General features: G+C 41.9%; 1 protein-coding gene across 12 annotated transcripts in view; it reads right to left on the bottom strand.

Annotated features, from left to right (window-relative positions):
* Positions 1–19,631, bottom strand: part of RYR3 (ryanodine receptor 3) — a 1,134,733-nt gene that overhangs the window by 591,619 nt on the left and 523,483 nt on the right. For all 12 annotated transcript variants that reach the window (XM_068253938.1, XM_068253930.1, XM_068253931.1 and 9 more), the window contains 3 exons: positions 11,086–11,278; positions 4,798–5,014; positions 1,917–2,021 (listed from right to left, as the gene is read on the bottom strand). In XM_068253938.1, the coding sequence (XP_068110039.1) occupies positions 1,917–2,021; positions 4,798–5,014; positions 11,086–11,278 (515 nt within the window). The remainder of the gene's footprint in view (positions 1–1,916; positions 2,022–4,797; positions 5,015–11,085; positions 11,279–19,631) is intronic.

Here is a 19,631-nt window from a genome sequence, read left to right as displayed (position 1 = left end):
GGCCCCTGAGCTGGCTGCTGACCCTCCCCCAATCAGCTTCCAACTTAACAGACTCTGCAAAGTCCCTGGGGAGCAACAGCTAAGATGGGAGAGGGACACCTTGGGGGCCCCTACAGGCTCTGGGGCCCTGGGGCAATTGCCCATTTTTTCCTATGGTAGCTCCGGCCCTGGTTACTGCACCTGAACCTGCACTGGATATGTCCCATATACAGCTTTCTTTCAGATCGCCTGCTTATGATGATTTGTAGCTTATATTTGCATCACCATTAGAAGAGTTGCTTTGTCTGAAAGCACTTCTATGTTCCATCCTCACAAGTTTGCCTCGGGCACCAAAAAGTCTAGATCCGAACCGGCTATTCATGGTTCACTTTATCCTACTAACCAGTTAGGCTATATGTTCACACTGTTTTCATGCATTTCTGTGAATGTGAAATAAGTATGCCTATTCAGCGATAGCAACTGATTAACGGTTTATTAAAAATACGCCAGGGGGCAGCAAAGCCATTTTTGCTTAGCGGCATCCCCCCAGCCCCTCCGATCGTCTCCGGCGATTATGCAAATCGGCCCAGCGGGGCCTGAGCGGTGCCTTCTGGCGGCATAGCCCGAGCTCAGCTCGGGCTTACCGCCAGGAAGGTTAAACATTGTTATATTACCCCTACAGCAGGAACTCTCCAGATCATCACCGACTCCCGTTCCTGCAGTACTCTAAATGTTGTTAATCCAAGCAGAGATATATGTCCATAAGAATCACTGGGCAGGTAATAGATAACTAAATAACCATATTTGCACTGCTAAATATTGTGTACTCTGCACACAACATTACAATAAAGGTAAGGTTCTTGCACCTAATTATCTTAATCCTCAAAGTAATTTGCTTCCTTCTGGGAAGCTTCTTAATCCCAACACACTTCTATATCTATCTTTATATTGAGGACCTGGAATCCTTTACCTTGAAATGAGCCATAAGCTACTACAGTAATTTACAGTTTGCATATAGCCCCACCTAGCATTGGCAGTAGATATTTTATGCCCCAGAGTACATTTTGGCTTATACTTACGGTATATACAGTGGCGTTGCAATAGAGGACCTAGAGGTTGCGACCACACTGGGGCCCCTGGACCAGAAAAGGCCCATTAGGGGCCCTGCTTAATCCCCCTTATTTGATTTTCATTGGTGTTATGTTTGTAATGAACACCTCTATATGTGCATTGAATAGAGGTAATCCTTAACTAACTGTTTCCTTACTCTGAATACATCTCTCTGACACGGAAACTGTCATTGGTAGGTTTTGGGGCTTTCTATCAATAGAGTGTTTGAGGCCCCATGTAAAACTCGCACTGGAGACCTAAGCGCCTTAGCTACCCCACTGCTTATACATGCTAAATTACACTGGTGGACTTCATCTAAGTGACAATTGTGGATGTAAATTGTGATGGATGGAGACAGATGCAGACTGGTAGATATGCACATGTATGTGCAGCGTACTAATGATTAGACAGTGAACAATTTGTAGACTGACTTATCTGAATTGGCACAGGGAGAGACAGCAAATACAGAGTCCACCATTATCCCACCCACTTTGAACAGACAATAGGGATACACCAAGGATTTGTCACAGTAGGTAGCATTTGTAGAGACATGTTTTAAAAGGAAACTACTTTGGCTAACAAAATTGCTATGAACACAAATGAGTAAAGCAGAAGTTTTTCTGTAATGTTATGGTATTATTATTGATTAATAAAGTGCCAACATATTCCATATTAGAAATATTAATAAAACTGAATGAGGCTCATACTGCATCCATGGCAACAGCCTTGAATGCAGATCACTCATCTTCCTGAAGTACCAACTATTCCATCGTTCAAAATTTTGAAAACTACAGAACTAATGGAGTTACAGTTGAACATACTAGTACCTTTCCATAGATCCATCCCAGCTCAATTTTGTTCATGCCCCATAGTTCATGAATATTTTCTGCTAGCTTGTCTCGAATCTTCTCAAGGTGAGGCGGTAAAACAATCTATAAAAACACAGAAGCATCAAATGTTACACTGTCATAATATATGATAAAAAGCATTTTCGTTGCTTAATGTTGTAACTGCTTCCAGATGCTGGTAAGTGAAATCTACAAAGGAGAACAAGGCGCATGTTATCGTCCATTAACCTTTTTTATTTTTAATCATGAAACCATACTGTAATTACCAGAATGTAAAAGTAGCCAGCATATAATAAAATCAAGGATTTCCCTCCAGTGATGCCTATTCCCGTTCTTCCATCTGAAGCTGTGGTCAGCAGCATGGGTGTAAAGTGGAGTACTCAAATCTCCCGGGAGAGGATCCAGCTGAGAGGTGAATCCAGTGTCAGCGTGCTATTGCGTCATATTGCGTTTCAGCGATCTCCACCTTCGTCAGAACGACATCTCCAATATACACTTACACTGCTGGCCACAGCTTAACAAGAAGGGACAGGAATAGGCACCACTAGAGGGAAACCTTTCATTTTATTATATGCCTGCAACTTTTCCATTGTAGTAAGTGCAATATGATTTTATAACTGAAAATAAAAAGGTTAATGCACAATAGAATGCTCGTTGTTCTCCTTCTTAGCTCCCCATCACTGACCCACAGTGTTTGAGCTACGCTCTTTGCTTCCTCAAACTGATCCTGTTGGTCCATTTGCACTGCAGCACTGATATCTTACTGTACTGTTAATTGAAATCTAAGCCCTGCTTGGGGGTTTAAATATCCTATCGCTATCACTGCTCCACTGTTGTATTCAGCTCACTCACCTATTTAATGACAGCTTAGCACTGTGCATCAGTCAGGAGGCAATAACCCCTGTGAGCCTCTCACAGTCATCACTGCTGAAAAAAAGGGGGAAAGGGCACTGATCCTCAAGGGGCCAGAGCCTACTAGTATGGAAGAGTTAAAAAATAAAATAACCAGCTAAGATTGCACAAGTGAGTGGCTTATCTTGTTACCCCATTATGCTCCTCACAGATATAAGAATGTGGTTCACCATGCAGGCAGGACACAATGAGACATCCCTCAGTCTATAAACCATTAGTGGAAAAACTTACGTTAATCCCAGACTTGGCTAATGTGTGTAGTTTAACCAAACAATATTTCACTTTGATTATTTTCACTCCAATAACCAAATCAAACTCATGAAATTTCTAGTTTTTGCTAAAATTTCTTTTTCTTTTAACTTGATGTTTATTTATTTTTTATTTTGAAGTCATTAAGCAAAGAAAAACATTTGTCTATTCATAGTATTTAGGCAATGATCTATTATCTATGCACTAGTTTAAGGTTTCGTTCAGACGGATGGTTACTGAGCGGTAAGCAAGGGCCGTAGAGCTCGTCGTTTGAACATTGTCCATTTAGGTGAATGGACAGCTGTCGGTATGATAATTTACTGTCGTTTGCGCCAACGCCACATTTTGATCCTCATTCTCCCCATCGTCTGCCTGGTGCTTAGCCTATCCTGGACTCAACAGGTTTCTTCCAGGATCATTTATCACCATGCTTCTGTGTCCCCTGCTCTGCATGCCCAGAAACGCAGACAAAAGCTTTTCTGCACAACTGCAAAAAAGCATTTGGAACAAGACCTCTGCTGCTGCGAGTGGCTGGTTCAGACATCCAGGCACCACTGTCATCCCTACAGCTAAATTAAAAGCCAGGGTCTTAGTTCACAAAGGAATGCATTCTCTTGCTTAGTTACCTACACTTCGCAGAAGTACCCAGGTAAACGTTGGTGTCCTAACTCTGGCCCTGTAACATGCATAGTGCAGACGTGCAAACATTCATTGCATCAAACCTATCTAGGGATTAGGAGCACACATCCTGACATCCTCTCCTAGGACAGATAGCACATCATACCAATCGCACAAGGGAGATAACGTTTACCTGGGTACTTCTGCGCAGTGTAGGTGACTAAGCAAGAGAATGCATTTCTTTGTGAACTAAGACCCTGCCTTTTAACTTAGCAGTAGGGATAACAGTGGTGCGTGGATGAGTGAATCTGTGAATGCATTTGTTTGAACATTTGCATGCGAGTGTGCAAAGGGTTACTGATTTTCGCTATTTTCTGGCCACACCCCCTTTAGCACCTCCCATTCCTTGAATTACTTATTTAAATGTCCTAACTAGAGGCGATATGCCTGTATTTATGTGTTTTTTTCTTGTTACGGACCCTTGTGGCCAGGGTTTTAATCTAGTTCACTCCCTCTTTCCCAGTTTGTGTTTTTGTCAGCATGCACACAGCGTATGCTGGTGTATGTGCATTGTGCGCATGAATACATTACGTTAGCCCCCTTATGTGATTGGTATGATGCGCTATCTGTGCCAGGAGAGGACGTTAGGATGTGTGCTCCTAATCCCTAGATAGGTTTGATGCAATGAATGTTTGCATGTCTGCACTATGCATGTTACAGGTCCGAGTTAGCACACCTACGTTTACCTGGGTACTTCTGCACAGTGCAGGTGACAAAGCAAGAGAATGCATTCCTTTGTGAACTAAGACCCCGGCTTTTAACTTAGCTGTAGGGATAACAGTGGTGCCTGGATGAGTGAATCTGTGAATGCATTTGAACATTTGCATGCGAGTGTGCAAAGGGTTACTAATTTTTGCTATTTTTCTGGCCACACCGCCTTTAGCACCTCTCTTTCCTTAAATTACTTTTTTAATTCTAACTAGAGGTGATGTGCCTGGATTATGTGTTTTTTTTTCTGGTTCAGACATCCGTCTGAATCAAGCCTATGTAGAAAATTCACATACGGAATCAAAATATATACCTGGCTTGTGTCAATAGGACACGGGATAAATGAGGCTTGAGAAAGAAAATGCGTTGTGCCCAACAAGTCTCGAACGCCTTCACAGTCTCTCTTGTACTCTTTCACAGGCTCCACTCTCATCTTCTCTTTTGGTAATAGGGCTTCATAGCATGGGGCATAGCCAGCTGGGGGTAAAAACTTAAACTCACCATGGCGGCCACCAAGGAGAAAACGAACCCTAAAACATATGAAATGCCGTTAATATGACTTCAAGTGATCTGTAGACTAAGGAATAGATCATAAGAGCATGCCAGATATAAAAAGGAAGCTAGTAACAATTCCCAAAGGTGTGCTCTATCACAGGAACTCTCAAACCTGCATCTAGGCCTCTAACATTGCACAACGGGTAAATTTCTCCTCCACAGCATAGGTGACCAAATGTATAAGGTAAATATTCTTGTGAGGAGATCCACCACAGAAGCACTTCTGGTGAGGCTTGGGAACAGGTTTGAGAATAATTGACCTTGCTCCCCACCAAGCTATACCACATTCGTGCCATTAGTGTTTAGAGGTTTGGTTACCCCAGCCCAGAGAGGATATATTGTAAATTTGATCTATCTGCAATATGTGGATATTTGTTGCAAATCTGCCACACTATAAACTGATCCCTAAGGACTGTTTTTCGTTGAATGGAACCCTAGTATCGAATATCAAAGGAACAGAAGTCACAGCAGTCAGATATATGACTGGAATCCTCCCAGGTGGCCCATAACATACTAAAGAGGCACAAAAAATAGTGAGATACTCACCCAAGGAGAGGAAAGGCTCTGGATCTTATAAAGCTTCATAGTCTTTGCTCTATGCCATTATACAAGGCCGGGTCCTGGTGATGTTCTTCAACCAGCTTGGATAAACATGTCTTTAGCACTCCTCGGGCAGGCTTTCAGAGTATTCTTGTCCCTGAGTACTTCCGAAGGTGAGCAGAGCTGTACTGTGCATTTGTGAGTTCAGGCTTGCGCATGCGTAGTTCAGATGCCTCTGCCTTTGGAAATACTTGCGATTCAAGTACTTGTAAAGACTGCCAAAGAGTACCGAAAGTGTGGAACTTCATCAGGGTACCGCGTAGGAATCAGGGCATGGAGAGTGGACCGAAAAGGTGCTATAGGATCCGGAGCCTTCCTTCTCCATCGGTGAGTATCTCACCCATCTCACTTTTTTTTTCTTGTGCCACTTCAGTATTGCTTTAATAATCTAAAGCCTAAAAAAAGCCTTTTTAACTTACTTGGGGCTTTTTGCAGCGCCCTGCAGTCATCCTGTGCCAGCGCCATCATTTTGGGACTCTCCAGTCAGCAGCTGCGACCCCCTTAAAGCTGGGTGGCCACGCACTCCCTCGTCACATCCCCATGAACGGCAGCATTCAGAATGTGCACAGCACGGGGTCGCACAGGCGCAGCAGCCAGCAACTGGCCACGACCGGTCAGCTTTGAAGGGGGTAGCCGCTGCTGCCTGGAGGGTCCCAGAAGGACGGTGCAGGCACAGGGGGCTGCAAGAAGCCCCGGGTAAGTTTAAATTCTTTTTTCCAGGCTTAAGTATCCCTTTAAAGTATTTTTTATATTAGTTTCACTTACTTTAACCTCCCTGGCGGTATGATTATTTCCAGATTTTTTTTCCCCAAAAGTGATGCAATTTTTTCATAAGCTTTTAGATCCTAAAAATCATACTGCTAGATAGATCTGCAGCAGCCCTGCACATTCCACACTTCTGATGGATGCAACTCGGGATTACCATTACCGGGATTGAGCTGTGGATTTCTGTCCCAAGCCTGACTCAGGGTTACTGCTAAGAAGGTTAACTAGCAGGATCGATCATCAGTTAGTACAATAACATACTTCTAGTGCCATCTTTCTTGTTGGCCACCTTACATAGTTCTTCACGAGAAGACACTCCCTGTGCCCAGACTTCTTTTGAGGAAATCATCTGGAAGCCGAGATCCTCAGTGGAATCTCTCTGTCCCCACTCTGGACCCCCCCCTCCAGCTGCTTCCGTGCACGGCGCCGTGTGCACAGCTGTAACGTGGGATCCCCCCCCAGCACATCCTTCCCCCTGCCATTGGGGCGTGCCTATCAGTGGGCGCTTCCCGCCCCCCCCCAATACATCATGAAGGTGGGAGTGGCTTGCTCAAACCTCCGACTCCATTTTGAGTCCTGGCATGCCAGCAAAGATGGCTGCTATTCAATCTCCCCTAGCAACCTCTTAATCCTATGCATCTTTAGGAAAAAAAACAGTTAGAACATACAATGTATATGCACTTAACTAAGAGGGATATGGTTGTTTCTTGTTAAACAATACCAGTTGCTTGGCAGTCCTGCTGATCTCTTTGGCTGCAGTGGTGGCTAAATCACACACCTGAAACAAGCATGCAGCTAATCCAGTCTGAATTCAGTCAGACCACCTGATCTGCATGCTTGTCCAGGGGCTGTGGCTAAAAGTATTAGAGACACTGGATCAGCAGGAGAGTCAGGTAACTGGTATTATTTTAAAAGGATAAATCCATATCCTCCTCAGTTTAGGTTCCCTTTAAGGTTAGTAAGGCTACAGATACCTCATGTTTTAACTCAAGATTAATTTCACTTCATCCACATCTGAGCTATTTGGCAGGGCAGTACTATTTGAATTGTACTCAAGATGATATATTTTCCAAATTCTATACCACCAGCAACTCTGGTGATATCCATCAATTTGTCAAGCCACTAGCGTTTACTTCTGGGAAATGAAAGATGAGCTGTACATTTATTAGCTAACTACTGTGACTTCTAATAGACAGAGGCAGCAGAAGCAGACTGCTAAAAACAAGGCTGCTGGCTACTGCAAGTGGCACTAAGTGAGAGTGAAAAATCTTTATGAAGGTCATGGTGTCTGATTTAATGTTTTATGGCATTGTTAATGCTTTCACACTACCAAAACCAAAGGAATAAAAAAAACAAAAAAAAAACTCAAAGGATACCAGGGTTGAAAGCAAATACTTGGGCCTCATTCACATTTAAAAACAAAAAACGCAAATGCAAGCAATTTGCATTTTTGTGGGCTTTTTTTTAGCTACTGCGCGCTGCGTTTTAGTTAAAAGTGCTTTCCAGTGCGTTTTTTTTTTCATTCACTCCCTGAGGTGAGCTACCTCAATTTTTTGTCGATTTTAAACTGTTCTTAAATGCTTTTATCATACAACAGGGCGCCTCTTTTACCTAAATAGTGCATCCCATATCCCCATACGCCACCCGTCTGAGGGGTGGAGACAGAGTACCCGTGGTTTGACGATGGTGGAAATCTGTTTCCCTTCCTTTCTCAAAGAGAGTGAGCATATCCAGGTCCCCGGTGACGTCCCCGAGTGGAGTCGGGTTCATTGTCTCCACCTGCTTCCTGTGGTCGGTTGCCCCTCTGCAACCCACCTTTGTGAGTAGTTCCTTACTTTTACTTCTACCATTTTATTTTGACGTACTATACCATTGGGCTCCCTTTTTGTCTCCTGTGCCTTTTCTAGAGGGTGCCCTGACACCCACACCCCACTACCTAACAGTGAGAGGGATATGAAGGCTGTCATACTTATTTCCTATAAAACAATACTAGTTGTCTGGCATCCGGCTGATCTTTCATGCATCAGCAATATCTGAATCACACCTTGAAACCAGCATGCTGCAAATCCAAAAAATTTCAACCAAACATCTGATCTGCATTGCTTGTTCAGGGTCTACGTAAAAAAGTACAAGAGGCAGAGGATCAACAGGATAGCCAGGCAATTCCGGCGCATCGCATCCGATCGGAAATGTCCCATAAACTTTCACTGCTTTAGCATCACCCTCCATCAAAAGTGGGTAACACAAATCAGTGAAAATGTGCCTGTGTAAAAGGGGCCTAAAAGTAAGTAAATATGGCTGCCTCCATATTCTTCTCCCTCCAGGTGTCTTTTATACACATATTAGGGTGAATTCTCACTAGGTTCATTCGTGTTTGCATGTCTGCATAGGAACGCATGCAACATACCGTATTTTTCGGACTATAAGACGCTCCGGACTATAAGACGCACCTAGGTTTAGAGGTCAAAAATCAGGGGAAAAAAATATATACTAAACCTGGTGGTCTTTGGTGCAAGGGAGTCTTATGGACCTTTTTTCCCACAAACTGTCACTACGCAGAATGATCCCCATTGGTGACAGGACACCATTAACAAGCAAGAATTCATTTTTTTTATTGTAGGTTGTATGCTCATCCTTATAAATAGACTTCAGTTTATGAACATGGCAACAGATCTCATAAATGTAACTTGCTGGACATACAGATAACCTCACATGCTCAAAGAACAATAAATAGTCCAAGTGAATCTCTAGTCAGAGAAAGCACCAGAAAGCAAGCTTTCTTTTCTTTTTTTCTGAAGCATAAAACCTTTACCTTTGAGCAGCTAAGCACAGGTTGCCTAGTAATGCCACAGGAAGTGCCCTCTTCCTGCATCTGTAGCTAGCTGTGGAAAGCAGAATGAAACTATAGAGGAACCCCACATTCACTAAACAGAAAAATGAATGTGGCTGTCTCTGCAAATAGAATCAAGGTAACACATTTTGAATTAATGTTTAGAAAATCCATTGTGATGTACAGATCTGAATGGAGGGATATTTTTTTTAAATCAACTTAAGTGGAATATCACTTTAAAAACTCCCCTTTCAAGGTTTCTGATTACACACAGTAATGTCACCATAGGAAACAGAATTTACATATAGAATATTGCACATGTGAATCCAACCAACACTTCCAATGAAGTTCTAAAAAAAGGCAAACTTACATCTTGACCTACACATGCTGCAGCCTGCGCTTTCTTCTCCTCTGCCTCCATCTTTGGCTGATTTCATGACGGCACCCCTAGAACTGGCGGCGGGTAATAAATCAGCAATATCCCGGCGCACATCCATCTGCGGGCATGCATGCAGTGAACTGGCGGCGGGTGATAAATCAGTGATGTCCCGAGTGTTTGAGTAGTGAGCCATCCATCCGCGGGCATGCATGCAGTGAACTGGCGGCACGTGGGGGATCGGCGATGTCCAAAGTGTTCTGTGTGAGGCAGCCATCCATCGATCCATCCGCGGGCATGACACTCGCTGCAGACTAGCCTGCAGCCCGCACGCTCCTCTCCTCTTCCTCAGTCTGTCTCATAGATGCAGCCGGTTTCAAAAATCACGCAGCGCTACCGGCCTCTCCGTACTTCCTGGTTTATAGTGTCCAATCACCGCGTGACCTTAAAGAGCACGTGACTCTTTCAGGTCACGCGGTGATTGGACACCATAAACCAGGAAGTACGGAGAGGCCGGTAGCGGTAGCGCTGCGTGATTTTTGAAACCGGCTGCATCTATGAGACAGACTGAGGCAGAGGAGAGGAGCGTGCGGGCTGCAGGCTAGTCTGCAGCGAGTGTCATGCCCGCGGATGGATCGATGGATGGCTGCCTCACACAGAACACTTTGGACATCGCCGATCTCCCACGTGCCGCCAGTTCACTGCATGCATGCCCGCGGATGGATGGCTCACTACTCAAACACTCGGGACATCACTGATTTATCACCCGCCGCCAGTTCACTGCATGCATGCCCGCAGATGGATGTGCGCCGGGATATTGCTGATTTATTACCCGCCGGTGGTTGGCCGCCTCTAGCACATTCAAGACACCGCTGATATCCTACCAGCTGCCATCTCTAGCGGTGCCTGCAGATGGAGGGAAGAGGAGAAGATTATGCCGGCTGGTAATTGCTCCGCTGAAACTGTGTATTCGGACTATAAGACGCACCAACTTTTCCCCCCCTGTTTTGGGGAAGAAAAAGTGCGTCTTATAGTCCGAAAAATACGGTAAGCATTACAACTGACAGCCTTTTAAAAATAATTGGGCTGCTACCCATTTAAACAAGTTTTTTTTTCTTCTGCTTGTGGCAAACAAACTGACTTTTTTCTGGACACCACATGTATTCATCTGTTGATGAAAGTTGCACAACTATGAAGAATAAGCTTGCTATACCGCATATGAAAGCATGTGTTATCCGGAAAATTGTGCAGGGAAATGCCTTCTCAGATCTTGTAGAAATTCAGCCTCAGTATTTTTCGCAAAACAGAAGTTAGTCGGGTCCGTTCCCTATTCTATATTGATATCTATGCCTAATTTATTTGCTTGTGCTAAATGGCCTGCAGAACTATAGGTTGTTCAAACACTATTTTGTCAAGAAATCGTTTGAAAATCAAATACAGGATAAACAAGATATCACAAATATTACGGTACTTACTTGACCCCAGCTGAAAAGCTGACTACTGGGAAAAACAGGCCCTCTGTGTTGAAGTTTTCAAACATGCCTTGGACAGGCTGCCCATTAATGCGAAATGAAATGCTGGGCACTCCCAAGTCCAAACAGCAACTGACCACATCATCAGAGGCCAATATGTGCTGGTTACTTGAAGCCACTGCTCTTGGAACCCGACCTATACAAAGACAGGATGCTGGTAAATAAAGAGGTCACTCTGGTACACGGTTTATCTTAATTATCTGCTAAAAGGCAAGTCACATAAGAATGGAGGTAGCACGGATGTCATTAAAACAAGGCAATTGTATTGCAAGCAGCATTATTATCCCACTGTGAGTCAACATAGAAAATACTTTGCCTAATTTCTCCTTTCCACGTCAATGTCAGGACAGTGCATACGCTGAATGAGTCACAAGTGTCATGTTGAGACGTGTACACCTAAAGCTTAGCCTCAGCTAGATAAGATTATTTTTCCTGAATTAGTTATACACGCTGCTGAATACACAGCTATGGAACAGTAGAGTGGCAGCGCAAGTAGAAACAGCTGCCTAGACCAGCTTTCTCTCCTCAGTGTACCACACAAAGCTTTATCATACAATACATCAACTATGAGTTGATGTTCACTAAATGTATTCATTTTAAATCACTTGGGTCAAACTTACATTTTAATGTATGATGAAAAATTATGCAGGCTACATGGTGCGGTGAGATTGTTCTGTATCAGGAGAGCCCGGGGCAGGACAATAACACAGCCCCATTTGCCCTTGCATATTACCAGCAGAGTGCACTGACAGGGTAATATCCATAGCTCCACCCCAACACTGATCTGTACGTCACTGAAGTTTTGTCACTTTGCGCCTGTGTGCCGCAAATGCAATCATACATTCATCATACATGAACGCATTACATTGACTTGCATATCCATGCCGTAGCCATGGATCATGCGGCAACGCACTGCAGAGTTTGCGGCGGCCCTGTGTTCACTTTGCTACTTCCTTCACACTGCATCACATCGTCATAGTGTGCAGAAGACCTCGACTGCTGTCGATTGACCAGATTACCGGCAGTTGTAGCGCCTGAACAGAGAGGCTGAGGAGGACAGCGAGGGACTCAGCGTTGCGCATGAGGCTGGAGGAAGCCCCGGGTAAGTATAAATTAAGCCTAGTGTACAATCTATGGTACACTTTAAGAAACTACAAAGATAATGATCTGAAGCAAGTTCATTCAAAATTTTCCAGCTTTGTTTAAATGTACTATAGGAAAGCTTTTATCCAACACAACCTTGATATGAGCCATCTGTTAGGCCCTGTTCTCACTCAGGTGCTTTCTGTCCACATTTTGCTGCAGCAAAAGTGATCCTATGGGAATACTCACACTGTGGCGATTGCGATTTCCACCCATCGCAATCGTGTTGAATGATGCATTTTCCTAAGGATTGAGTTGCGATTCTCATTCACTAGAATGAGAATCGCAAAACTCAATCCCAAGAAAATTGCAAAAAATACTGATGCAAAATTGCGATCACAATCACTAAGTGATTACGATGTGAAGCATAAATTGGGCCTAAGTAGGAGTAATCAAGTCAAAATTTCCTTAAAAGGGAACCTGAACCGAGTAAAATTATTTAAAATAAACACATGATGTACCGGCAAATAAATCTTACATACTTATCTCGCCATCAATTCCTCTTGAAAGCTCACCATTTTTTTCTAACAATAATTCCTTCCAGTTCTGACAAGATTTTGTCAGAACTGAAATAAATCAGTTGCTGTCCGTTGCAACTGAAAGGACCACTGATGTTTCCCTATGGCTCATGTGGGCGATATTACAGTTTAACAGTGTGCTGACCCAGAAGCTGTTACAAGGTAATCACCATTTTTAAAGTGGAAGACGGAGAATTCCATCGATCACAGTGAACAAACAGGACGTGGGAGAGGAGAAAGACATTGATAAGTAGACTACATGGGAGGTAAGTAGGACGTGCGTATAGTTATTTTGACTCATAATTTTCAGTTCAGGTTTGCTTTAAGGCAATAAACAAATAAGCTGGCAATTCCAAATGTATGCACATTTTATTGTTGCAGACACCAAACTAAAATATGCATACATTTGAGACGGCCAGCTTATTTGGGTATTGCCTTTGTTTGAATGTATTTCGATTGACCAGATGCTCAAAGTTACTCAAAAGATAATTAATTTTGAGTGCAGTAGAATTTAACATTCCATACAAAAAAAATTGCTGAAAAAGAATTTTTTATATAAACCGATGAAATAGATCAGTGCTCATTTTGCAGTACATGTCACCAAAGGGGTTCTCTGTGTACCAATGTTGCTGTCATTAGACTCTTCAAAACATCTGAAAGCAGACATTCTTTTAAGTTAAATATTAAAATTGATATAGATATTGTACATGTCATTATGTGTTCACATTTTTTTAAAATATTTTTTTCATAAAAATACACCAGAATTGTTACTAGCATATTCAGCAGTGTCCACGATTCTTACAAGACAATAAAATAAAATACATAAAATTGTGTTGGATTCATAATCAATACATATCAACTCTACCTAGAGAAGATCAATAACTGTAGCCTAAGATGATTGTTACTAATCATTCTGAGTGATAGTTTAGGATTGATTACTGTACAGACACACTGCTTGGCTCACTGCCAATTGAATCTTTACGTAAAAGAGATTGCTGAATGTTAGATTCCAGTTTACTAATCTCTCTAAGTGTTTGCCAGTCTGAAAATAAAGAAGATTAATAGAAGGACAGGAACTGGAGAGCTGGATTGTAAAGTATGCAAGCAATTCTTTGCAAAATTATAGAAGTGATTGGTGGAGCTGCCAGCAAACTTTAAAGGAAATGTTCATTTTGTTCAGAAAAACTAAGTGTTTCAGCTTGGCTTTATATAGTGCAATGATCAATTTTCAGTTGATCAAAAAAGCATGAGGGATGGCAGCAGAGTGAGCGATCCCTAGCTAGGAAGCAACTCCTACTACTCCCCTTCTAATGCAAATAATACTGCTTGCTCCTTTCCTTGCCCAGTTACGCCTCACCTAACTTTTGTAGAGTGTGCAGTAAGGGCCCATCCACACCGAGTCTGTTGAATCGCAACAGACAATATCACTGCATTGCAAGGTGAGGCAATGATGTTCGTATGGAGCGGTACACATTGAGTGCAGTGCGGCCAGGTTCCGACACTGTAACGTGTATGTGCTGTGCATTAACAGGGTAACACATGTGTTTACAGTCGCAGTGAGGCATACATTTATTGTACTGTATTCCTCACTGTATGGTTACAGCACAGCGGTACCGCGCGGTGCAATATTTCGGCTATGTTTTTTTGGGATCTGATCACAACCCAACTGACTCAGTGTTAAAACGCTCGCAAGAGTGTGCATTAGGGCTTTAAAAGTTTCCTTTAGGGCCTGAGCCCACTGATTACACATCAATGTTACAGATGCAGAAAAGCGGACAGAAGCGGACACAACTGCGTTAAAAAGATGTGAAGTTTCTCTTGTATCTATGGCGGATATTTTGTCTGCTGAAATGAGAAGACTCAGCCATGTTGAATGAAGTCTCCATGTTGTTTACACTGACCATTGTATTGACTCTAATAATATGTGCATGTCAGCATACAGACTGGAATGTCAAGTGGATTGCCCCCTGTTTAACCTCAGAGCTTTTAGTTAGATAAACAGTCTAGTTTCATAGTTGTTTACTGAACATGAGACCATACTAGTTGCGGTAGACAGCTAACAGTGCTTATTTTAGACATACCAGGTAGTCCAGATGTCTCTCCGTTCCTCTTTTAGTGATCACGTATGGTTCCTCAATAAATCACCCAGGGGGTGGAGATTTTCATTTACATATGGGAGGAGAATTCCAGGAATATGGACTTAACTGTTTAATGTCTGCACTAATTATTGATTTGTGATTGTTTTTTGTAACAATGACAAATATCCTGGCCAGCCCCAGGGTGTGTACATTTTTGCATACTTGTAACCCTATAAAATCAGCTGTGTACCAATTTTCTGTAGCATTTCTTCAACAAATGTCTGTATCAACGGCCCTTGATACATTAATAAACCTGTTGTCAATTTGAAGAGGTGTGCCAGAGTCATTACTGTCTGTTCCAACTTTGACAGTGGGCTCAGGCCCTGAGTCACCTTAAAGCTCTAAAATACTTCTCCTCTTTACATAAAGTAATTTGATGGAACCTGAACATCAAAAATCACCACAATTACAAAAAAGAAGGTACAAAAATATAAAAAAGAATGAAAAGTATCATGGTTTAATTATGATAAATATTCGGTGACCATCATTGTGATAATACACACAGTAAATCTAGTTAAGAATTACAGTCAGGAGACAAATATCATGTTTAATATTTTAGAGCCTAGAGATTTTCTGCAGCCTCCAGTCCGGCTGTTTTCTTGTTATACACAGCTGCTGCATTGGAAGACATTGGATTATACGCAGGAAATTAGCCTTTGCCATATTATGAGCAGAGCGCCCTGCCTAAATCCCTCCGTTTGGCAAGTGTGCATTATATTCTTTTCCAAGCTTCTAAAATGTGTTAATCTCTGAACTGGTTGTGCCTTCCATTCACTTATATTATAAATAAGATGTGTACTGCCTTAAAGTGAACCCGAGGTGAAAATATGCTGATGAGATAAAACAATTGTATTTATCCTCCTACTCCTGGAAATGACTTTTTTAGACAACCCTGGATTTTATTTTATATTTAAACATTTACAAAGTAGATTGAATGTTCTGTTAACTCTGCTCAGTTGCAGTCTATTAAGTGTCCCTAAATGAAAAAAACATGAACTATATTGACCCTTTTCTCTCTCCCTATGCTCTCAGAAATATGTAGAAAAATGTAATATGTAGAAAATATGTCGAAAAATGAAATAAATAGAAAAAAATGCTTATCAGGGATGTTTACTATAATCCTGACCAGCTCCTGACAAGACAACAGCTGTCACTTCCATCCTTAAAAACGAACTCCTTCAGGTAGCAAAATAAAACAAGGAAAGCAGCCTGGTTATTAATATGTTTAGTACTGTACATAAACATGTTTATCTCATCATGTCACATGTCGCCTCGGGTACACTTTAAAACACACAGTATTACTGAGAAACAAAGAGGCTAGAATGACTTTATTATTGCAGTCAGGGCTTGTTCACATTAAGAGCATTTTTCACTTTTTTTAAGCACTGGCGATTTTTAAAATCGCTTTAAAAGCGATTTTGCAATGTTGCTCTATGTGAGTGTTTTCACATGAGCAATGAACCTTCTTTCCAATCGCAAATGCAGCTCCTGCACCATTTTCTGAGCATTTGCGCTTCAATACAAAGTATAGGGAGATTGCAAAGCACTTGAAAAAGCACTTTGAAAAGCGATTTGCCCAGCGCTTTCAAGAATAAATACATTGGCCTCAGTTCTAGTAGCTATCTGAAGTAAATATTTTTTGTAGGTAAAATAACTCATGCAGTATTTTCCTCTTTTTTTAGCAATTCTGAAAGATTTTTCTCCATTTCCGAACATGAGGTAAATGCATAAAGTGAGGTAAAACACAAGGTATTTCAGCGGTAAGCATGCAGTAAATAAATAATAGTAGTCTTTATTTGTCTTCCATAAGTTAGGATAGTCGGTGGAATTTTTTTTTTTTTTGAGGGGGAAGGTGTATTTGATTACCGGTATGTAGCAACCTATAAAAAGTATATTTATAGGCATCCCTAATAAAAAAAAAATCCAGGAAATATTTGGAGTTTTATTTACTACTATTCTTTTCTATTACACAGCCTGAACAGGAACAGCACTAAAACAGAAATAGGAATTCCACTAAAAACTGCAAAATGCATACAAATTGACTTTACCTCCAGGTACAGGCAGGGCTTAAACTGATCGGTAAATTATGTGCTAATATTCCCCTAATTTCCACGAAAATAGTCATTTTCGGTAAAATTAATGCAAATTACCTCATGAATTACCACATAATTTACCTCATGAGGTAAAACATGACTAAAACCTACCAGAATTGCTAAATGTCATTACCTCATGAGGTAAATTACCTCACATGAGGTAATTTGTTTGATAGCTCTACCAGAATTGAGGCCATTGTATTTCCAGGTCAAAGAGTTCACTTCCTGAGTGTTGTCAGGGAAAAAAAAAAATTCCCGCACGAAAGCGCTTAGAAAAGTGGAAATCACATTCAAAAGCGCTCACAAAAGCACTTAGTGCCAGCGATTTATAATGTGAACTAGGCCTAACTCTATAACTGAGGTTACATTCATACTACCTAATACCCAGCCGTTTCCTTTTATTCGCCACTAGTAAAAAGGCCTGTACGCTACAAGGCGAGCGCTAGGCCACGGCCCCCGCAATGCAAGCATGGCCACACGAGCCTGTCCCACACCACTGTCCAAAGTCAGCCCGCGTGCCGCGCATGTGCGCCGAGCACAATGGATGCAAGGACATGGAGAGAGGAAGACGCATGGACAAGGTTTTTAGTATATAGGATTAACTGAATTAAAGCAATAATTTAATACATTAAAAAAAATGTTTACTTAAAGAGACTCCGTAACAAAAATTGCATCCTGTTTTTTATCATCCTACAAGTTCCAAAAGCTATTCTAATGTGTTCTGGCTAACTGCAGCACTTTGTACTATCACAGTCTCTGTAATAAATCAATGTATCTTTCCCTTGTCAGACTTGTCAGCCTGTGTCTGGAAGGCTGCCAAGTTCTTCAGTGTTGTGGTTCTGCTATGCACTCCCCCCTCAGGGGGGAAAGAAACACACAAATGATCTCTTGAGATTCAAAAGGAAGGCTGTATACAGCCTGCTTGTGTATGGATGTATTTTCTATATGTGGACATACTGTACATCAACCTACTTCCTGTTTTGGTGGCCATTTTGTTTGTTTATAAACAAACTTTTTAAAACTGTTTTTAACCACTTTTAATGCGGCGGGAAGCGGCGAAATTGTGACAGAGGGGAATAGGAGATGTCCCCTAACGCACTGGTATGTTTACTTTTGTGCGATTTTAACAATACAGATTCTCTTTAAGCTATATTTAATTTATGTTATACACAAATACAAGTACAATATCACCTTATTAAAACAGAAGGTATTTGCAAGCATGCAGATGCACCTCAGCAAGACGCTATCACCATAATGCATCACTGCAGACCATTTAGTGAATATGAAAATGATTCCTTCATGGAACAATCGTACCTTATTAGATTCAGTTTGTACTAACTGGATGGCTATGTTTTTCTCTTTGTTACCCAGGTTTCTGTTTGTTCATATCTCATGTCATGCAAGGTGGTTTTACAGACTCCTTTGCCCACATGAGAATGGGCTGTAAGAGTGCAATGATCCGCTCAGCTGCCTGCGCAGGCAGGCAGCTTTTTGACCACTGTTCAGGTCTGCATTCTGCAGGTCTCTGGAAAAGAGACCTTTTGATATACTAAACTGAGCGCGCCCAAGCTGGGCTGCAGCTCTCTCAAGCTGCTCCACATCTTGTCTCAGAAATTTGACTATTTAAATACATTTGGGCATGGACAGGACCAAAAATACAGAGGAATCCTATGCATCACCTCTCTGGCAACAACTACAGCTCATCAGAAATTATGGATCACTTTGGATGGCTGAGATTTAAACTGGATTAAAATTGGACTTGGACTGAAAATGCCTAGCCTGCTAGGAGCTGACCTCAAACTTTGAAATTCTTCAACTTTCTTCAACCCTCAGCTCCTGATCCTTCTGTAAGTAACGGAAATGGCAAAAAACACCTTGTGAGCTTTCTATGTTATGACTATCCTATTTCTACATTTATTCCAAACTTTTTAAATTGAAACAAGGAACTGTCTTAATTTGTTTTAATCTGGAGCATCTCCTTTTTTTTTCTCTGAGAAGTACAGCTTGCAAAAGACTCCTTCCCTTTGATCTCAGCAGGGTGTCTATCAGCTGTCCAAATGCCACCATTAAAATACTCAGCTGAGATGCTTATCTATATTGCAACCTCTGTTCCCAAGAAACTCTTACAAATAGATTCTGCTTTGATTACCCCTCTAAAATCCTTTGGGATTCTCAAGAAAACAAGGCGGGGGAAGAGGGGAGGAGGTGCAGGCACCCATAAATCAAAGCCAAAGCAATCATCACATATCTATAAATCAGCTGTATCAGTAAAGGACCCAGATAACAGAGACAGCTTCCACACTCCTGATTACAACCCCCAGCCAGGAGCTAGGAACACAGACCTCAAAGTTAAGGGAAACAACATTAAAGCAGTACTCTGCAATGCCAGGTCCATAAACAACAAAACAGCAGTTATTCATGATCTAATAGAGGCTTCAGATCTAGCTTTAATTACAGAGACATGGTTGGATCAGAACTCAGGACCCACTCTCGCAGCTGTGGTACCAGACAATTACTCAGTTTTACACTGTGAAAGGCAAAACCGCAAGGGCGGAGGACTAGCTCTGTGCTTCAAATCCAGTTTGAATATTAAACCC

This window comes from Hyperolius riggenbachi, chromosome 9 (assembly GCF_040937935.1).
Source record: "Hyperolius riggenbachi isolate aHypRig1 chromosome 9, aHypRig1.pri, whole genome shotgun sequence".
NCBI lineage: Eukaryota > Metazoa > Chordata > Amphibia > Anura > Hyperoliidae > Hyperolius > Hyperolius riggenbachi.
This window is presented reverse-complemented; position numbering and strand designations above follow the sequence as displayed.